Below are 21,414 nucleotides of genomic sequence, written 5' to 3' on the forward strand. Positions count from 1 at the left end.
TACCTAATCCCGAACTTTTTGCATCGTAAATGCTCAGTCCATAGTACACCCTGGAAGCCGTTAGGGGGTTCCGATGCCAACAAGGTCACAGAGAAGGCATTAGCTTTCTTCCATTCCCTTCCATTCTAGGATCTCTTCTCCCTTCCTCCCTCCTTCGTCAGAGATCCCCTGAGACCTGCTTCAAAAGTCTTCTGGCAATTTGCCAAGGACATTCTCCACAGAAATACAGTGATTCCCAAAGTTCTGTTCAATTCTCTCTACCCAGTGTTTCCCCATGTGGTTCAAAAGCCACTTGCATCAGAATCATCTGGATCCAGAAAGTGGGGATTTCTGGGGATGGAACCTAGGACTCTGCATTTTAATGAGCTTCGAAAGTCAATCTTATGCATGATAAAACTTGAGAATCTCTGCTCTATTCCTAGTGAGGTTTTTTTTTTTTTTTTTAACGGAGAATATAGTACACATTGATCTCAACCAGCTGTTAACTGATTATCTGATTAAAGTAATTCACACTGATCTGTGAAGAACAAATAAACTCCCCTTTCAGGAGAATTTGCATTCTGACATTTTACAAATTTTACTGAATTCCTAATTAGTGAAACGTTTGGGATGGATGTTTAAAGTAAAATGACCTTGCCAGTGACCCATACCTCAGGGGAAGTTTTATGTCCTGGAACCCCAGGCGCACTGACTAGTGGAGTGGAGAGGAAAGAGAAGAGAAGGCCAAGGAGGAAGACGGGGAGATGGAAGGTGAGGAGAGGAGTTGGGAGAGCAGTGGACAGGAAGAACCACCCTCCCAAACAGTCCCACCCCAACCACGTGTGAGCTTCAAGCTCATCCAAGTCCAGAAGGTCCCAGCTGCAATCCTTTATACTCTATCCCAGAGACATCACAGCTGAGGCTTCTATTTTATTTGCTACTCAGTTTATTTTTTTAATATGAAACTGCCCAGTTGCACAGCCTAATATCAAGCTGCTAAGGAGTAATAGCCCCTTGTTCTTTGTTGCTCCCAGACCACTTCTCCCTCTAAAGGTGGATATGATCCAGCCTCCTATTATTGGTGTCCCCCACCCCCTTCTCTCTTACAGCCTCTAAGTGAACTCTTCCTAGCTCATGATCTTAAATACCATCCACACAACTGGTGTTTCCTAAACATGTATCTCCAGTCCCACCCTCTCCCCTTGCTGTCCAGACCCTGTGTCTAACGGCCTCCTCTCTGCCTCCCCCTGTCATTGTTGTTCAGTCGCTCAGCCATATCCGACTCTTTGGGACCCCATGGAGTGTAGCACTCCAGGCTTCCCTGTCCTTCACCAACTCCCGGAGCATGCTTAAACTCATGTCCATTGAGTCAGTGATGCCATCCAACCATCTCATCCTCTGTCGTCTCCTTTTCTTCTGCACTCAGTCTTTCCCAGCATCAGGGTATTTTCAAATGAGTCAACTCTTCGCATCAGGTGGCCAAAGTATTAGAGCTTCAGCTTCAGCATCAGTTCTTTCAATGAATATTCAGGATTGATTTCCTTTAGGATTGAATGGTTGAATCTCTTTGCAGTCCAAGGGACTCTCAAGTGTCTTCTGCAACACCATAGTTCAAAAGCATCAATTCTTTAACACTCAGCCTTCTTTATGGTCCAAATCTCACATCCATACATGACTACTGGAAAAACATAGCTTTGACTATATGGACCTTTGTAGGCAAAGTAATGTCTCTGCTTTTTAATACGCAGTTTAGTTTGGTCATAGCTTTTCTTCCAAGTAGCAAACATCTTTTAATTTCATGGTTGCAGTCACCATCTGCAGTGATTTTGGAGCCCAAGAAATTTAAGTCTGTCACTGTTTCCACTGTTTCCCCATCTATTTGCCATGAAGTGATGGGACATTTTGAATGTTGAGCCAGCTTTTTCATTCTCCTCTTTTACACTCATCAAGAGTCTCTGTAGTTCCTCTTTGCTTTCTGCCATAAGAGTGATGTCATCTGCATATCTGAGGTTATTGATATTTCTCCCGACAGTCTTGATTCTGGCTTGTGTTTCATCCAGCCCGGCATTTCTCATGATGTACTCTGCATATAAGTTAAAAAAGCAGGGTGACAATATACAGCCTTTACATACTTCTTTCCCAGTTTGGAACCAGTCTGTTGTTCCATGTCTAGTTCTAACTGTTGCTTCTTGACATGCATATAGGTTTCTCAGGAGGCAGGTACAGTGGTCTGGTATTCCCATCTCTTTAAGAATTTTCCACAGTTTGTTGTGATCTATACAGTCAAAGGCTTTAGTGTAGTCAATGAAGCAGAAGTAGATGTATTTCTGGAATTTTTCTGCCTTTTCTATGATCCAACAGATGCTGGCAATTTGATCTCTGGTTCCTTTGCCTCTTCTAAATCCAGCTTGAATATCTGGAAGTTCTCAATCATGTACTGTTGAAGCCTAACTTGGAGAATTTTGAGCATTGCTTTGCTAGCGTGTGAAATGAGCACAATTGTGTGATAGTTTGAACATTCTTTGGCATTGCCTTTCTTTGGGATTGGAATGAAAACTGACCTTTTCCAGTCCTGTGGCCACTGCTGAGTTTTCCAAATTTGCTGGCATATTAAGTACAGCACTTTAAGAGCATCATCTTTTAGGATTTGAAGTAGCTCAACTGGAATTCCATCACCTCCACCAACCTTGTTCATAGTGATGATTCCTAAGGCCCACTTGTCTTCATATTCCAGGATGTCTGACTCTAGGTGAGTGATCACACCATCATGGTTATCTGGGTTATTAAGAACTCTTTTGTACAGTTCTTCTATGTATTCTTGCCACCTCTTCTTAATATCTTCTGCTTCTGTTAGGTCCATACCATTTCTGTCCTTTATTGTGCCACCTTTGCATGAAATGTTCCCTTGGTATCTCTAATTTTCTTAAGAGATCTCTAGTCTTTCCCATTCTATTGTTTTCCTCAATTTCTTTGCATTGATCACTGAGGAAGTGTTTCTTATCTCTCCTTGCTATTCTTTGGAACTCTGCATTCAGATGGGGATATCTTTCCTTTTCTCCTTTGCCTTTCGCTTCTCTTCTCTTCACAGCTCTTTGTAAGGCCTCCTCAGGCAACCATTTTGCCTTTTTGCATTTCTTTTTCTTGGGGATGGTTTTGATCACTGCCTGCTATACAGAGATATGAACCTCCATCCATAGTTCTTCAGGCACTCAGTCTATCAGATCTAATCCCTTAAATCTATTTGTCACTTCCACTGTATAATCGTAAGGGATTTGATTTAGGACATACCTGAATGGCCTAGTGGTTTTCCCTCCTTTCTACAATTTAAGTCTGAATTTGGCAATAAGGAGTTCATGATCGGAGCCACAGTCAGCTCCTGGTCTTGTTTTTGCTGACTGTGTAGAGCTTCTCCATCTTTGGCTGCAAAAAATATAATCAATCTGATTTCTCTATTGACCATCTAGTGAGGTCCATGTGTAGAGTCATCTCTTATGTTGTTGGATGAGAGTGTTTGCTATGACCAGTGTGTTCTCTTGGAAAAACTCTGTTAGCCTTTGCCATGCTTCATTTTGTACTCCAAGGCCAAACTTGCCTCCTACTCCAGGTATCTCTTGACTTGCTACTTTTATATTCCATTCCCCTGTGATAAGAAGAACATCTTTTTTGGTGTGAGTTCTAGAATGTCATGTAGGTCTTCATAGAACCATTCAACTTCAGCTTCTTCGGCATTAGTGGTTGGGACATAGACTTGGATTACTGTGGTATTGAATGGTTTGCCTTGGAAATGAACAGAGATCATTCTGTCATTTTTGAGATTGCACCCAAGTCTGTATTTCGGACTCTTATTGACTATGAGGGCTACTCCATTTCTTTTGAGGAATTCTTCCCCATACTAGTAGATATAATGGTCGTCTGAATTAAATTTGCCCATTCTGGTCCGTTTTAGTTTACAGATTCCTAAAATATCGATGTTCACTCTTGCCATCTCCTGTTTGACCACTTCCAGTTTGCCTTGATTCATGGACCTAACATCCCAGATTCCTATGCAGTATTGTTCTGTACAGCATCGGGCTTTACTTCCATCACCAGTCTTAGCCACTATTGGGTGTTGTTTTCGCTTTGGCTCAGCCTTCATTCCTTCTGGAGCTATTTCTCTGCTCTTCTCCAGTAGCATGTTGGGCACCTACTGACCTGGGAAGTTCATCTTTCAGTGTCATGTCTTTTTGTCTTTTCTTACTATTCATGGGGTTCTCAATGCAAGAATACTGAAGTGGTTTTCCATCCCCTTCTCCAGTGGAGCACATTTTGTCAGAACTCTCCACCATGACCCGTCTGTCTTGGGTGGCCTCCACCTAGATGTCTTATAATTGGCTCAAACTTTAACACATACAAAACTAAATTTCTGATTTTCCTCTAATAATGTTTCTCCCCCAGTGTTCCCTCATTCCAAGAAACAGCATATCATTCACCCAAATAGGTTGGATCAGAAACTTCATCATCCATTAGTCAATCTTCTCCCCTCCTGCAACATACACTTCATGCAGCCTATCGCCAAGTCTGCCTTAAGAGTGCATCTTAAATCTGCCTATCACCACCTCCACCTCTACCAGCCTGTTCCAAGCCAGCACTTCTGCTCACCCAGGCTACTTCATCGTCTCCTAACTGCCCTTCCTGCTTCCACTCTTACCCTTACAGTCTGGTTGCTACAAATAGCCATAGTTGAAGTTTTTATAACGTAGTTCTCATTACCTCCCTACCCTCCGAGGACTTCCCTATCACAAGATTTGCCCCATCCTCGTGGCTGACCCGTCTCCTGTCCCCAGATACCCTGGCTCCCCTGCTCTTCCTCCTGCCTTTGCCTTTGCTGATGGCTCCACCCAGAAGGTGGAGACCCGAGCTATCTTGTCCCCGCGCTTGGTGCAGAGAGGCTCTCCCTGATCACCTACTTCCAAATAGCAACTCTTTTCTTCCTCTGAGTTCTTTTTCTTCCTAGCACCTAAAATGATCTGACATATTACAATGTATGTTTATTTGTTTATTGTCTGCCACATTCAAGTGCAAGGTCTGTGAGAGCTAGGACTTATTCTCTTCTGTCCACCACGGTGTCCCCAGTGCCTACAACTGTGCCTGATGCATCATATATTATACGCTCAATTTAGTATTTGTTGAGTGAATGGTGTAAAACTAAGCAAAAGTACAAATATAAGTAAGGATGGCTACTAACAAATGGTTTTAAGATTATATCGAGGTCTTATTAGGAGAGTTGGAGAAAGATTGGAGTAACTGATTCCTCTCTTTTTCCCTCCTGTGTGTTATCTTGTGTGGTGGCTACTTGGATGTGGCATGCTCCTGTTTTATTCTGTTTTAGTAAATGGTCATTTCTGGAGTTCTGCACCTCCTCTCTGCAGACATAGAAAATCTCTTCTTTATTCCACAATTCTAAGCACTCAAAAATTGTGTATTCAGAGTTACCAAGTCACAAACTCAGCTTTTACCCACTTACTGTCCATAAAACAGATCTAATAAGATTAGGCAATAGGAAGCTTTTCTATTGCAAAATTGTATTAATGGAATTCTCCCAGGGGCTAAGCTGTTCCCTCTCTGAAAGTTAAGCACATTGAGGAAATCACATTAAAACTCTTGCAGGCCTCCCTGGGTCTCGGGGGTCAAGGGAAGGGAAACGAGATGAAACTTCACAAAAGAGCTTACTAATCTTGACATTTAACTTTTGATAGATAATTTGTTTTGTGCCTGTCTTCTTATGCCTTAAAGAAATCCTTAGCATTTTCTCTTTTCATGCCCAAGCTTGTTTTGCTGGCAGCCATTACCCGTAAGCTTCCCCACAAAGATAGGTATCTACTTCCACCAGGAGCATCAGCTCCACAAAGCAGAGCAAAAAGGCCAAACTGAATCCTTTGTAGGAAACAGCCGGAGTGAAGGGGAGATGACTTTCTAATGTGGAGACACAGTTACAGAGACTTGTGGACATAGTGCGGGAAGGAGAGAGTGAGATAAGTGGAGAGGGTAGCACAGATGTACACACACTATCATGTGTCAGATAGCTGGTGAGAAGTTGCTATATAACACAGGGAGCCCAGCCAGGTGCTCTGTGATGATCGAGAGGACTAGGATGGAAGGAGAGGTGGGAGGTTCAAGAGAGAGTTGATATATGTATAATTATGGCTGATTTGCATTGTCGCACTGCAGAGACCATCACAACATTGTAAAGCAACTTTCCTCCAATTAAAAAAATAAATTAAAAAAAATTACAGTCTTAGTTCAGATTCTCCCATAGGCAGTCCCTGAAACTAGGAATCAAGTGTAAATAGTTTGTTGGGGAAGTGATCCCAGGAAACACAAGCGGGACATGAGAAGGGAAGACGTGAAAGGGAGGGCAGCCACAAGTCCCTTCTTGGGTAATTGGAACTCAGTCCCATGGGAGAAGCCTGGGAGACCGTGGACAAGGCAGGTGGTATGTAAACCTCTTTCCATCAGGCATCGACTGAGGACTACTGGGAAGAGGAGACTTAATCCCCTGGGGGTTTTCGTCTGCCCTGTGCATAAGCAGAGAGGGTTCTTACGTGCAGAGAAAGTCCTCAGTCAAAGAGAAGCTGGGACAGGCAGTTGGACACTGGTCCAGTGGACAGTGAAATGGCAACACTCAAGGGTAAAAGCGGAGAGTCCACAGCCTCTACTGCAAATATTGACTTTTGCAAAAATATATTTCCTAAAAAAATGGATGTTCTCCTACAAAGTCATCTTGTGTATAAACAAAGCTGAGCAGGACAACTCTGGAAAGATTTCATAGAACTGAAACCTTGGAGATATACTTAGAAGCAGGTGATTGTGGTTCTGGTTGAGTGGACTGGGACTTTCTGGGTTGGGACTGGATTTTCCTAGTGACAACTCCCAACACCTGAGAGTTCAAACAAGTTACCAAGAAAAGCCGATCTGGTGTGCCTGACCAGGGAAAGTGGCCCTGCCTTTCATTCTGAAAGCTGCTAGCACCTCCTCTGGGGTTGGCTACCGCTTCACAGAGTCCCTCTGACCACTCTTTCCAAGACCAAGAACCTCAGATACATGTACACATACACACTTGCTCACTTGGGAAATCATGATAGTAGAGATACAGCACTGATGTGTGTGTCTGTTTCATATTCAGACGTCTTTTAAAGCTACCTCACCCCTTCAACAAAAACAACCTGGCAGCATTTCTTGAGTTCTTCCTATTAGCCACATTTGTCCATTCAGTCTTAAACACCTTATAAGCATCATCTCTATCAGTCAGTCATCAGGACAGCTTGGGAAGGGGTTACTCCCATCTTTCAAATGAAACTCAGAGATCTTAAAGAGCTTCTATAGGGTTACCCACCCACGTGAGATTCGTATTCAAGGCCAGAGAAAACACGTTTAACCAAACAGCTATATGCCTTCAAGAAAATCAGGAAACTTATATCTCAAGGTAGCATCTGGAAAAGAGAAAACCTGTGAGGCAGAGGGAAAGTGCACCTCAGGCGAGACAGACGTGGACAGAAGCAAGGAAGGTGGAAACGACACGTTATTCTTGGTCATCTTCCCTGAGCAGGAAGGAGAAGCAGCTTAGAGGAAGACGTGGGAGGCTGAATATTCACTGTCACAGGCAGAAATGAGTATTTATTTTGAGGAGTTTACACATATTTGGGTTCCATGATTTGCAGTTTCATGTATGGTAATACTCAATTTGTTTTTTGTTTTTATTAATATTTTTAAAAGGTTGTCATGAGCACAGAGTGAATTGTTACTTATGAGCTAGTTTATGAAAGGGGAAAGCAAAACAATTTTGAAAAAATATGTAATTTCTGTGTAATTTCTGAAGCACGTATATGTACTTCTATGGAAGTCACTAAAGTGGAAGTATATGACTTCTGTGGAAGTCACCAAAGCAGGGATGGCATAGTAAGGTTGACACCCTGTGAGTTCTTATGAAATGCACTAAGAATGCGGGTGCTACACTCTGCCCCTCCGACAGGCGTGTCTTTTGAACTCATTATTAACAGCCTTTCAACCTGTAGAGTACGGAATGGCTTCTTGTTAAAACTGGACAGTGAATTTTGTTAGGATTAATAAGTAAGCACCCTCATTCTATTCTCAGTGTGCCTGGGGAAGCCTTCCAAGGAATTGTACCTGTTGCTTTTAATAGATTCTATAGTATTTCTTTTCTTAAAAACTTATTCATTTTCATTGGAGGCTAATTACTTTACAATATTGTAGTGGTTTTTGCCATACATTGACATGAATCAGCCATGGGTGTACATGTGTTCCCCACCCTGAAGCCCCCTCCCACCTCCCTCCCCATCCCATCCCTCAGGGTCATCCCAGTGCACCAGCCCTGAGCACCCTGTCTCATGCATCAAACCTGGACTGGCGATCTGTTTCACATATGATAATATACATGTTTCAATGCTATTCTCTCAAATCATCCCACCCTCGCCTTCTCCCACAGAGTCCAAAAGTCTGTTCTTTACATCTGTGTCTCTTTTGCTGTCTCGCATATAGGGTCATCGTTACCTTCTTTCTAAATTCCATGTATATGCATTAATATACTGAATTGTTGTTTTTCTTTCTGACTTACTTCACTCCATATAATAGGCTCCAGTTTCATTCACCTCATTAGAACTGATTCAAATGCATTCTTTTTAATAGCTGAGTAACATTCCATTGTATATATATACCACAGCTTTCTTATCCATTCGTCTGCCAATGGACATCTAGGTTGCTTCCATGTCCTGGCTATTGTAAACAGTGCTGCGATGAATACTGGGGTGCACGTGTCTCTTTCAATTCTGGTTTCAGTTCCTCAGTGTGTATGCCCAGCAGTGGGATTGCTGGATCGTATGGCAGTTCTATTTCCAGTTATTTAAATAAATGATCCAATCAAAAAATGGGCCAAAGAACTAAACAGACATTTCTCCAAAGAAGACATACAGATGGCTAACAAACACATGAAAAGATGCTCAACATCACTCATTATAGAGAAATGCAAATCAAAACCACAATGAGGTACCATCTCACGCCGGTCAGAATGGCTGCTATCAAAAAGTCTACAAACAATAAATGCTGGAGAGGGTACAGAGAAAAGGGAACCCTCTTACACTGTTGGTGGGAATGCAAACTAGTACAGCCACTATGGAGAACAGATTCTATAGTATTTCTTAATGGAGACAAGGGGAGAAAGAAAAGCGACGTTCTTGAGTTAACAATAGAAATTCCTGCTCATGAATTATTTACTTTCTAGAAAAGGTCACATGGGATAGTGTTGTGCCTGATGTCAATGGTGAATTGTCCATTGAACTCAAGAATAGTGCACAGTCACCAGGACCTTATCCTTAGGCCATTTTCCGCCTCTTCTCAGCAAAGATCTACATGAGTAGCCAGAAGAACTATCCTCTGCAATTATCCTCTAACTCTCCTGTGTTCAAATCAGTACGTCTGATGGAAATGAAATTAGCAAGAGACAGAAAGAAAAAGAGCAAGAAAGGCAGAGAATATAAAGGCTAAAAAGTAGGAGAAGGGAAGTAAGGACGAGAGAAAAGGTACTAGGTCTGTCTCAGGTTGTATATTTTGGCATTTCCTAGATACCTCTGTGTGTATATATTTTTAAAATTATTGTTACAACCAAGAGATAAAATGTCTGTAGGCTGAGGATGGGCGAACCCCTCTCCCTAACCTTGGCTTCCTCTGCCCAGTTCTTTAATGGAAGTCGAAGGAATAAAAAGCCCCCCAGAGGCTTCATTGAAGTTTCAGGTCACTGAGTGCCTCCACCAGTCTCCCAAGCTTTGCTTTGCTGGGTTTTTCATAGATTTATGTGACTGGTTGGCTCCATCCATTCACTCAAAAAACAATTTTTGAACACTTATTGTAAACCAAGCATCTCATTGAGCTGGGAGTATAAAGATGAGTAGGACACGGTCTCTCCTTAGGGAGCTCAGTCCAGAGCCTTGCTTCCAAGAGTGTGGGACCAGCGGCAGCAGCATCACCTGGGAGATAGTTAAAAATGCAAATTTCCAGGCTTCATCCCAAACCAGCTTAATCAAAATCTGCATATTTAGCAAGATACCTGGGCAATTCTTAAGCATATTGAAGTTTAAGAAGCACTGACCTAATAGGTTTTTGGCAGGGGAGAGGGAGACACTCTTTGGTTTCTTAATTCTCCCATTTATTCTGCTAGTATTTATTGATCACCTGTCATCAGGCTCGGAGCTGGGAGCTGGTGGTCCATGGGTGAGCAAGACAAAGATGCTGATGGCCTAGAGCTCACATTCTCATGGGGGGAAAAGCAGAAGAAAAAAAAAAAATGCATGAGCTAGTTACAGATCATGAGCAGTGCTATGAAGCAAATAAACTGAAATGTGATGGTAAGAAACCAAACCGAACTATGACAGGTTATGGGGGTGGATGTCTTCACGAGTAAGTTATTTCTATTTTGTATTTTTCTTTCTGTTCTAAAAATGTAAACATAACCACTTGTCCTATGTGAAGAGAGTCAAAGACTCTAATACTATCGACTGTAATCCTTCTTTTCTCCTCCATGCCCATCCCTCTGCCTCTGGCACTGGTACTGAAACTCTAGATACCACCAAGGAGGTACAGTCACAGCCAAGCCCATCAAAAAGTCCAGGCTATGAGCAACTAAAAATCTGGATGTGAGCTGGATGATGGAGCCTAGAAGAAGTACTAGCATTACCTTTCTGGTTGTAGTAAAAAGGCATTAGAGAATCTAGAAGGACTTGGAAACTGGGGCATAGCTTCCTATCACTGTTTTCTTGCATCACTGTGGTCAGGGGCCAGAGTGTGTGCTGGTGGGGATTGATGAACAGGAGGGTGGCCTGCAAGGCAAGATGAGCAACGGACATATACATGCAACCTCAACAACTTCAGATCGTCTCATCACCTACAGTGTTAGTGCTAATCAGCTGTGACCAAAATCAGTGTTAGACCTTAATTCAGCACAGAAGTATATTTTGACCATGCATTTATTTTCAGCACAAATCCAAACCCACTACAGTTAGACCCCTTGAGGGACAAACCAGTGATTGCCCAAAGAGAGGATACAGGTAAACCAGTCATCAGAGGACGGGGTTTCAGGTACTGTTCCTCTAGAAATTGTGTCATGAAGAAATATTTAATGCAGCAGATCTCAACCACAGTCAGAGAAAGGGCATCTGCCCACTGTTGCAGTTATCTATTGCCCTAACTATCCCAAATTTTTGTGGCTTAAAACTTTGTCAAAGTTTTGTTGAAAAAACTCAACACCCATTAGGATGCCTCCTAACAACCAGTTTTATTATTTCTCACAATTGTGTGGATCAGGATTTGGGAAGGGTTTAACTGAGCAGTTCTTCTGCTCCATGTAGCATCAACTAGGGTCACTCTGGTGATCAGTAGTATGGAGGGTCCAAGAAGGCTCACTCACAGGTAGGCCCCTTGCAGGGATGGCTGGAAAGGTGAGCTCAGCTGGACCAGTCTCCCTCTCCCTGTGCTACCAGGACCTCTTCATGTGGTCACCCCAGCAGAGAGACTGGAAATTGCCAGTGCTCTAAAGGCTCTCAACATCACTGATGATCAGAAAAATGTAAATCAAAACTACACTTGTCACCTCACACCCATCAGGATAGCTTCTCTCAAAACAGAAATTTTAAAATGTCAGACAGATATGAAGAAATTGGATCTTTGTGCACTGTGAGTGGGATTATGAAACAGTACAATAGAAAAGAGTATGAAAAAAACCACACACACACAAAAGAAAATAGTATGGACGTTCCTCAAAAAGCTAAAAATAGAGCTACCATATGATTCAGCAGTCCCATTTCTGGGTGTGTATCCAGGAGAATTGAAAGCAGGGTCCTGAAGAGGTATCTTCACACCTATGTCATAGCAGCACTGTGCACGATACGCAAAAGGTGGGAACAGCCCAAATGCCCATCAACAGATGAACAGATGAGCAGAATGTGGTCCATAGATACAGTGGAGTATTATTCCACCTTAGAAAATAAGGAGATCCTGTCACATGCTACAGCATAGATGAACCTTGAGGATACTAGGCTAAGTGAAAGATACCAGTTGCAAAAAGACAAATACTATATAATTCCCCCTACAGGAGCTATCTAAAGACATCAAATTCATAGAAAGGGGAAACAGAATGGTGATTATTGAGGGATGGGGGTATGTTACTGAGGGAGAGGGGATGTTGTGTAATGGGTATAGAATTTCAGGCTTGCATTATGGAAAGCCCTGGAGATCTGTTTCACAACAATGTGAGTTTACTGAACGCTACTGAACTACACACTTCAAAATGACTGAGACGGTAGATTGTATTCTATGTTTGTTTGTTTGTTTACCACATTAAAAAGCAAACCGCTGATACTCTTAAAGCCCGGATTGAAGGGGAAGGGAACATAAACCCACCTCTCAGTGAGAGGAATGTGGAGAATATGTAGCCAGCTCTCCCCCTGCCACCCCTACCATGGGGCAGATCCTGTAGAGCTCCTGAGGGCCTAGAAGGTGAGGTGTTATTTCCAGGGGGGCATATTCAACCTCCCAAAGATGAAGGGTGTCAGAAAGCGTTGTTAGGGGTGAGCACAGTTTGAAACGACAGAGTGGGAGAAAATGACAAAGCCTGTAGGGCCAATGAGGAAAAAACAGCCTGGAATTCCACCCTTACTCATTTTCACAACAAAGATTTAGTACACCATTCTGCTAAAAGCCTGACCACCCCCACCAAGCATTTTTCTTACTCAGTGCCTGCCCCTCAGCTGTCCTGACACTGGGAGATCCAAGCCCCTACAGAATAGGTCAGATGGGAACAATCTGCAGAAGCAGGTCACAGGAGACCTTTCAGAGCTGGCAAACACAATGAAAATCTAGCAATACCACAGCATTTAGATAGTGTGGACAATGTGGCCATTATAAATGCTGCTCTCATGAGCAGTGATTCAAATGACAGCTTTGAAAAGGGTTTGCAAAGAGCCCTTTGGAAATGGAACATGGACGCCTCAGAGCCCATGACATGGTACAAGGACAAACCCAACTGAACAAAGATCCACAGCCGCACTGAATGACTTATTTATTCAGTCCTGCTCTGTTCAAACCTAGGAGAAGATGACAGCTTTTAAATTGACTCCCCTGAGCTGTGCAACATCCATGATGTGTGGGAAATGTTAGCAAGAATTTTGAAAAAAGCAGAAAGTTTTATAAAGCAAAGATCACAGTGTAACAATGCTCCTGCTGCCACCAAGTTCTGCAGATGGCCCTGGTGTCTCAATCATTAGAAGGAGTGACAGCAGCATCTGGAGGGGAAAACCCTGCCCTTTACCCTCTTAACCTGCCAGCTTCACACATCTGTTTGAAGGGCTAGCCCCTCCAGGCCTTCAGGTGGAAAATTCTTTGTGCAGGTCATTTAAGTAATCATGGTAGCATTCTCACTGCACTGCTTCTACAGAGTGTTGTCCTGGCTTTGAGTGGGGAGTGTTGGTGTTCTGATCACCCCTGGAACACAAGTACTGGTTTTTTCAGCCTGGCACATGCTGCAGAATTCTTGCATGCTCTGGGGTTCCTGTTGCATGGTGGAATCAGTCTTTCTAGAAAGAAAGAATACACATTAGGAGCCATGTCTGAGTAACCCCAGCCCAACCAGCTTCCCCAAGGGACCTGGTGACCGTGCAGCCTGCGCTCACAGCAGGACTGGGACTAGGGTGAGGCCAATGAGCCTAGTATGCAAAATTTAAGGAGGCCCTTGTCCTGTGTTTGCACAACCCTGAGAGTGAGCACCTCCTTGAACCTCGTATGCAAAGAGACCCACTTGCCTCCCTTTGTCCAGGTCTGGCTCAAAGGCTTCACTCTCTCTTTTCCCATTCACTCCTCAGCTTCCTGCCCAAGGTTAGCACTGAGGTTAGGGAGTGTAGGCCCCATGCTGACAATGGTCAACAAAGAAGAGAGCTTTAAGAAGGAAGAGCTGAGAAATTGATGGTGAGATTGCAGTGAAGGATCCAATGAGGCATTTGGCTACGCAGTGGCTACCTGTGACCCATGACCGAGCAGATCCAGGAAGGGTTGGTGATGAAAGACTTGTCCTGGTCTGCCCCTCAGCTGTGGGCCAGGATGGTGGGGCATAAATAGGAAACTCTGTGAGACTGGCCACAGAGGTTCCCTTTGTACAAGAAAGCTCAGGATCTTCCCAGGAAGATGCTTTTTCTCTAGAAAGTTCCTTTCTCCCCAGGCTTGGGTGTCAGAGCTCTAGGGGCTGATCTGAAGCCCTTCCACCTCTGTCTGCTCTCTCCCCAGCCCAATGTGATGTTATAAGGCCAAGTCAGGCAGCTTAGCACCGGGGAGAGAGAAAGTGGGAGTCTTGGGTTCTGTGTGCGTGTGTGCTAAGTCACTTCAGTCATGTCCGACTCTCTGTGACCCTATGGACCATAGCCCTTCCGGCTCCTCTGTCCATGGGATTCTCTAGGCAAGAATACTGAAGTGGGTTGCCATCCCCTCCTCCAGGGGATCTTCCCAAGCCAGGGATCGAACTCACATCTCATGTCTCCTGCGCTGGCAAGCGGGTTCTTTACCACTAGCACTACCTAGAAACAAATGGTTCAACCAAAGCAGACTTTTCTATAATTAAATCAGGGGTATATTCATTTGTGAACCTCAATACAATGGGGACCCCCTCTTGTCTCCTTTGTCTCCTGCATCACATGGGTACACTGAGAAGCGCACTTCCACATGCAGGGTCACTTTTCATCACCATTTCCCTATTCTCCTTCCCACATTTGCAACCCCATCCACTCCTCCCCTTCTCCCTTCCCAGGTAGCACCTTTCACAAATCTTGCTGGACAACCCAGACTTTCAGCTTTGTGGATTTTAAATAGAAAATGATGCAGAATGAGCAAATTATGAGCTGGAGCAGTGGAATCATGGACCCACAAGTCCAACTTTGGATTCCATCGAGCCAGAGTACCTCCATGACACTGCAGCAGAGACCACTCAAGTTTAGAAGTGCCCTGTGGCACTATGTCAGATCCTTGGATTGCTGGCTTACGTTGCTTATCTGAAGAAAGCATTCCCTTCCAGAGGGCCTCTGCCAGCATGATTCAAGCTCAGAGAATCGTTACAGACTAATAATCGTTATGGCATGATCACATTTCAATTATCCCCTGTGTAGTCTGGGCACATTACAACAAATTCTCTGACTGAGAGAAGTTCGTTAAAAATCATAAAGTGCGTTAAGATTTTTTAAAGCCTGTTGGAAGCCAACAGGGGATAAATTCTAGAAACAATGACAGAATCTTTCAGGGGTTTCTCTTGCACTTATGCAAAACGCATAATCTTATCTTAAAATGTGGGATGAGGACTATACTGAATAATAGGCCAATTGTTTTATTATAATTTGTGTTTCTAAGCACTCTGTGATTCAAAATCTAACAGATTATTTTCTGTCAGCCCCAATCTGAGCTACTAGGTGCATTGGCCCATGTTCACAATGTATAAGGTACCCCTAACTCCTGGTTAGCACTGCCGAAATCTATGAAAATTAGCCAGAGGATAGAGTAGATCACACCATCTGTGGTCTCTGTCAATACAGGCACAGTCCCTAATATGTTGCAGAAAAGGAAAAGGAGCCTTCCCCTGAGCATTTGTCCTAAAGAAAAGAATTTAAAAGAACAAGTCAAGTTTCATATGCAAAAATATTCATTTTCGATAGTAACAAAAGAAACAGAAACGTAGCTAAGTATCAGACATGGTGAAATCATTGAGGGTGGAATATTGAGCGTGGCCTGGAGAGGAATGAGAATGGAATGGAATATAATGCAGTCATGAGAAACTGATGCTGATGATGGAGAGAGTGGAAATATAGGAAACTGTTTTTAATATTGTATTGAAAATGTCATCTATGCTGTGATTCCAACTATATCAAATAAGTGCACACCTTAGATAAGGAACAGAAAGAGAAGTGGGAAGAAAACAACTGGTGTCTCAAAGTGGTTGGATTGTGGATGATTCATCTCTATAGTCATTCCTTTTGAAACTGTTATAATGTTCATTCAATAATAAATAAAACTTGGAAGGAAAAGGAAAACACTCAAGTGAGGCATTTTCTGTGCCAGGCAGAAAAATCGGTGATGCATGGGATCATTTACATTCTTCCTTGCTCCTTCAAAGCAGCCTGTAATCTTCATCCACATGCAGGGAATATGCATGCCTGAATTATCAGGGGACCCCCCCTCACCAGGAAGGCTGTGCTGTTTGTTTAATGGACCAGAAACCTCACTCTTTTCAGTCTTGTTTGATAACAGATCTAAGGTGCCTTTGTTGGTATGGTTTTTCCTTGACAAATATGCACAAAAATCTTGAGGACAGAAAATGATGCATTTGTTCTTTCTCTCTTTTCTCTTTCTCTTGCCCATCCCCCCACCCCCCTCTGCAGTTCTGCTAAGCCAATATTCTCTAGAATGAGCACAAAACAAATCAAATAACAGCTAAACTAATCGAATAACAGCTTTTGTACATCAGCATCGAGAAGGAAAACGCTTGGGAGAGATCAGAGTACCGAGATGGATACCGGCGAGAGTGAAGGATCCAGCTGTCAAAGCATCTACTAAACCTAGATCGGCAGAGATGGGAGTGATTTTCCTGAAAGGAGATACGATCACGGATTAAACACCAGCTCATTGGAAACTATCATTGAATGAGAGCAGATGACATTCATGAGAAATCACAGTCAGGAAATATTTTAAGGAAGAGGAATATAAATGTGCTAGAATTAACATGTAAAATATATATGTACTGAGGTTTGTAAACTGTTCTTTTTTAATCAAACAGAAAACAAAAAGCTTTAATCTTTCAACATTATTTTAAAAAAGGCAGTGCATCCTAAATTATTCCTATCTCAATAGCCAAGAGGCTGATCAACCATCAGTTATTGAGGAAACGTCTTAGAAAATGCCTCTGAATATTTTCATAGGAGCCATGACCTTTGGTTCCCATCTCTGCCGTCATTTATGTCACTGTGTGATTAGTTACAACCACTGAGTTAAGAGATGTTAACGCTTCAAACTTTTTACTGAGTCTTTGTTCAGTTTAATCTGTCTGTACCAGTTATTACTGAGAAAGTGTTTCTGACATATACTATTACTCCATCAAGCTGTATATTACAGGAAGTACATCTTTACATCATAGGTTCCTGAGCAACATAGATTTCCCTATCTTTTAGGAAATAGCATCAAGGAACTCTGAAAAATATAGAAAGCTCATTTTCACCTTGAATGCTCACATGTAATATATAGGCTGCTATCAAATAAACACTTTTTCTAATTGCCCCTAGTAATATGTATAAGAATTTAATACACTTTACAAATAAACATCTAAAATATCTTCTTTTTCTATTTCTTTGTCATATCATCAGAAATCCATATCCTTTCTTTCCCTTACTGACAGGCACTCATTTTTATTTTAAAAATAACACCATCCCATTAAACCTATTTCTAAATGATAGTAAGTGGTACTAATAAAATACATAATAATTTAATAGCCTTAGAACTAAATGAATATATACTTAATACAGGTCAAAGAAACTTGGTAGGAATAAGTTGTCTTTTTGTTTACTAATTTTAGTTTCAAGAACACAGTTTTTGTTTGTTTGTTTGTTTTTAGTTGATTGGCATTTAGAAATAGTGACAAATGATTAGCTGTCTTCAACGATCTTTTGCTCCCAGGCATCCCCCACCATCACCCTCATCACATATCCTGCAATATGCAACAACAGAAAAATATTTAATATTGAAGTAGCCAATTGCTTGAGAATGACACAAGCTAAAATGTATGTGCAGGAGTTATCAATATAAGCCAAACCATATTCTGTACCTGAGCAGAAAACATGAACATTGTAGAATGCCTTCATTTTTTGAACTCAAAATTAAGATCCATTTAGTATATATTATTGAAACAATGGAGAGTAATACAAGAAGAATCAACCAAGATACAGATCATGGTTGATTTCTCTTATCCTGTCTCACACCCCTAGTTTTGTCAAATGTCACTGGTATTAGCATCTTTTCACCCCAAATGAGTTTTATGTTTCAAATGGCTAAAAAGTATATTACAGATACAGTCAAATAAGTGAAATGCAATTCACAAAGATATGGATTTTCTAAAGAAACGCATTAGGGGAGTACTTATTATCTCTAAAGTATTAGCTGTTCTGGGAGTTATTTGTTGTTTTAAATATTAGCTCTCCCTCTGCATTCAAAACACCCTACTTACTAAATTTAATTACACACAACTTTTCAAGAATTCATCTTTTAGTTAAGGGGAGGTACCTCTCTACTTTACCTACAATAAAAATAGAAGGTATTGGCTTTCTCTAATCCATGTAAATTGTAGATTCCATTGGGAGTCCTACAACACTAATAGTGGTGTTTATGAAAATGGAAAAGTGCTTCCTATCCACATGCAAGTGTTTTTAAGAAGTTGTTTTCCATAAAATCTAAGTGTAATTTAGCATACCATAGTGCTCTGAAGATGGGTCATTGACAGTGTACCATTTGTACATAGGTAAAACACATGTAAATCACTAAATGTTAATTAGGTATAAGAAGTATGTTTTTATCTTTTTTAAAAAGTGACTCCCTTTCTCATTCTGTTCTGTTGTATTGCGTCCAAAAGTTGTGTGTAATTTTTTAAGGTCCAGGAAATGTAAAGAAATTTGTTGGAATATCTGAATTTCTGTAAAAAAATAAAAATAAGATTTTGTTATTTAAAAGACTGTTTGGTGTTGTGGTGTACATTCATTGTATTCAGCATCTGTCTTTGTTCAGTGATCCAGTGACAGGTGATGATTTGACTGAAATAACCATCTTTGAAAAATCTCCTTGCTGTCAGATTCCGTAATATTTGCCAAGAGCAGACATTTATTGGGTGTGCAGGACCCTCATCGTACGAAAGGCATGATTAATACCTCCAAGGCCTCACCTCACCAAGTAGAGACACACCTCAAGCTAAACCTTCATAGGCTCAGTGGAATGAAATTGAGAAGTGAATAGCCAGACTGTTAAGTAAAACCTGGCCTGAAATATCCTGAAATACCCAATTAGTTGCTCCACCTTGGCTCTTGCATATTGAAACAGTCACCTGTTCCCTAGACATGAGCAGCAGTTTTGCAGTAGTTCCTATTGGGTATGAGGCTATAAATTAAGATATAGTGCTATGCTGGTGCTTGACTAGTAGGCAATATATTCAATGAATTTAATTCCTTCCCCCCTATTATTTGCAAGACATTGAAGAAGAAAAGAGACATAAACATGGCCTCGGCTCTCAAAATGTCAAAGATAATTAAAGTAACATTATGAGTAGGGATTTAAAACTCAAATACCTACTAGAGCCAGGGAGATAAGTAAGTCACAGAGCAAAGCAAGCTGGCCTGCCGAGATAATAGGAAGTAGTGGACACAGTGGAGCCCTGGAGAGCCTAGGCCTGTCTACAGAGATGATGTTGCCAGTACTCAGCTCCAGTCATTTATCAAACATGCACTGAGTCCTTACTGTGTGTCTGGAATTATTCTAAAGCCTGGGAAAGATAGTGGTGAACCAGAAACATAAGATTCCTGCTCCTATGGGTCTCATGTTCTGGTAGGAAAAGAGATAATAAATAGGGAAATGTCTGCTAATAATAATAGATGCTCTAGTTGTTCTTGTTGTTGTTGTTCTCTTGCTAAGTTGTGTCCGACTCTGTGTCCCATGGACTGCAGCACGCCAGGCTCCTCTGTCCTTCACTATCTCCCAGAATTTGCTCAGATTCATGTTCATTGAGTTGATGATGCTGTCTAACCATCTCATCCTTTGCTGCCCCCTTCTTTTGTCTTCAGTCTTTCCCAGCATCAATGTGTCGGTTCTTCCCATCATGTGGCCAAAGTATTGGAGCTTCAGCTTCGATATCAGTCCTTCCAATGAATATTCAAGATTGATTTCTAATAGGATTAACTGGTTTGATCTTCTTGCTGTCCAAGGGACTCTCAAGAGTCTCCTCCAGCACTATAATCCAAAAGCATCAATTCTTTGACACTCAGCCTTCTTTATGGTCCAACTCTCACATCCATACTTGACTACTGGAAAAATTATACCTTTGACTATATGGACCTTTGTCAGTAAGGTGATATCTCTGCTTTTTAATACACTGTCTAGGTTTGTCATAGCTTTCCTTCCAAGGAGCAAACATCTTTTAATTTCATGGCTTTGATCACCATCTCCAGTGATTTTGGAGGCCAAGAAAATAAAATCTGTCACTGCTTCCACTTTTTCCTTTTCTGTTTGCCATGAAGTAATGGGATCAGATGCCATGATCTTCGCTTTTTGAATGTTGAGTTTTAAGCCAACTTTTTCACTCTCCTCTTTCACCCTCGTCAAGAAGCTCTTTAGTTCCTCTTCACTTTCTGCCATTAGAGGGGTGTCATCTGCATATCTGAGGTTGTTGATACTTATGCTAGCAATCTTGATTCCAGCTTGTGATTCATCCAGGCTGGCATTTCACATGTACTCTGCATACAGGTTAAATAAGCAGGGTGGCAATATACAGCCTTGTCATACTTGTTGCCCAATTTTGCACAGGTCTGTTGTTCCATGTCCAGTTCTAACTGCACACAGATTTCTCAGGAGACACATAATGTGGTCAGATATTCCCATCTCTTTAAGAATTTTCCACACATAAAATTCTTAAGCTTTCTCTTTAAGAATTTGTTGTGATCCACACAGTGAAAGACTTCAGTGTAGTCAATAAAGCAGAAGTTTTTCTCGAATGCCCTTGCTTTCTCCATGATGCAACAAATATCGGCAATTTGATCTTTGACTACTCTGCCTTTTTTAAACCCAGCTTGTACATTTGGAAGTTCTCAGTTCATGTACTGTTGAAACCTAGCTTGAAAGATTTTGAGCATAACCTTACTAGCATGTGAAATGAGCACAGTTGTATGGTAGTATGAACATTCTTTGGCATTACCTTTCTGGAATGAAAAGTGACATTTTCCAGTCCTGTGGCCACTGCTGAGCTTTACAAATTTGTTGGCATATTGAGTGCAGCACTTTAAGAGCATCATCTTTTAGGATTTTAAATAACTCAGTTGGAATTCCATTGTTTCTATTAGCTTTTTCGTAGCAATGCTTCTTAAGTCTTACTTGACTTCACAGCCCAAGATGTTTGGCTCTATATTAGTAACCACACCATCATGGTTATCTGGGTCATTAAGAGTTTTTTTTTTTAATAATTCTGTGTATACCTGCCACCTCTCCTTAATATCTTCTGCTTCTGTTAAGTCCTTACCATTTCTGTTCTTTATCATGCCAGTCCTTGCATGAAATGTTCCCTTGATCTCTCCAATTTTCTTGAAGAGATCTCTACTCTTTCCCATTCTGTTGTTT

At 41.7% G+C, this 21,414-nt stretch overlaps 1 protein-coding gene across 1 annotated transcript in view; it reads left to right on the top strand.

Annotated features, from left to right (window-relative positions):
• Window positions 1-16,800, top strand: part of LHFPL3 (LHFPL tetraspan subfamily member 3) — a 561,268-nt gene extending 544,468 nt beyond the window's left edge. Inside the window, exon 3 of the mRNA XM_065938455.1 lies at window positions 16,434-16,800. Within this exon, the coding sequence (XP_065794527.1) occupies window positions 16,434-16,462 (29 nt within the window). The 3' untranslated portion in view covers window positions 16,463-16,800. The remainder of the gene's footprint in view (window positions 1-16,433) is intronic.
• The last annotated feature ends 4,614 nt before the right edge of the window (window positions 16,801-21,414 follow it).

The sequence above is a fragment of the Muntiacus reevesi genome, chromosome 6 (genome assembly GCF_963930625.1).
Source record: "Muntiacus reevesi chromosome 6, mMunRee1.1, whole genome shotgun sequence".
Classification (NCBI taxonomy): domain Eukaryota; kingdom Metazoa; phylum Chordata; class Mammalia; order Artiodactyla; family Cervidae; genus Muntiacus; species Muntiacus reevesi.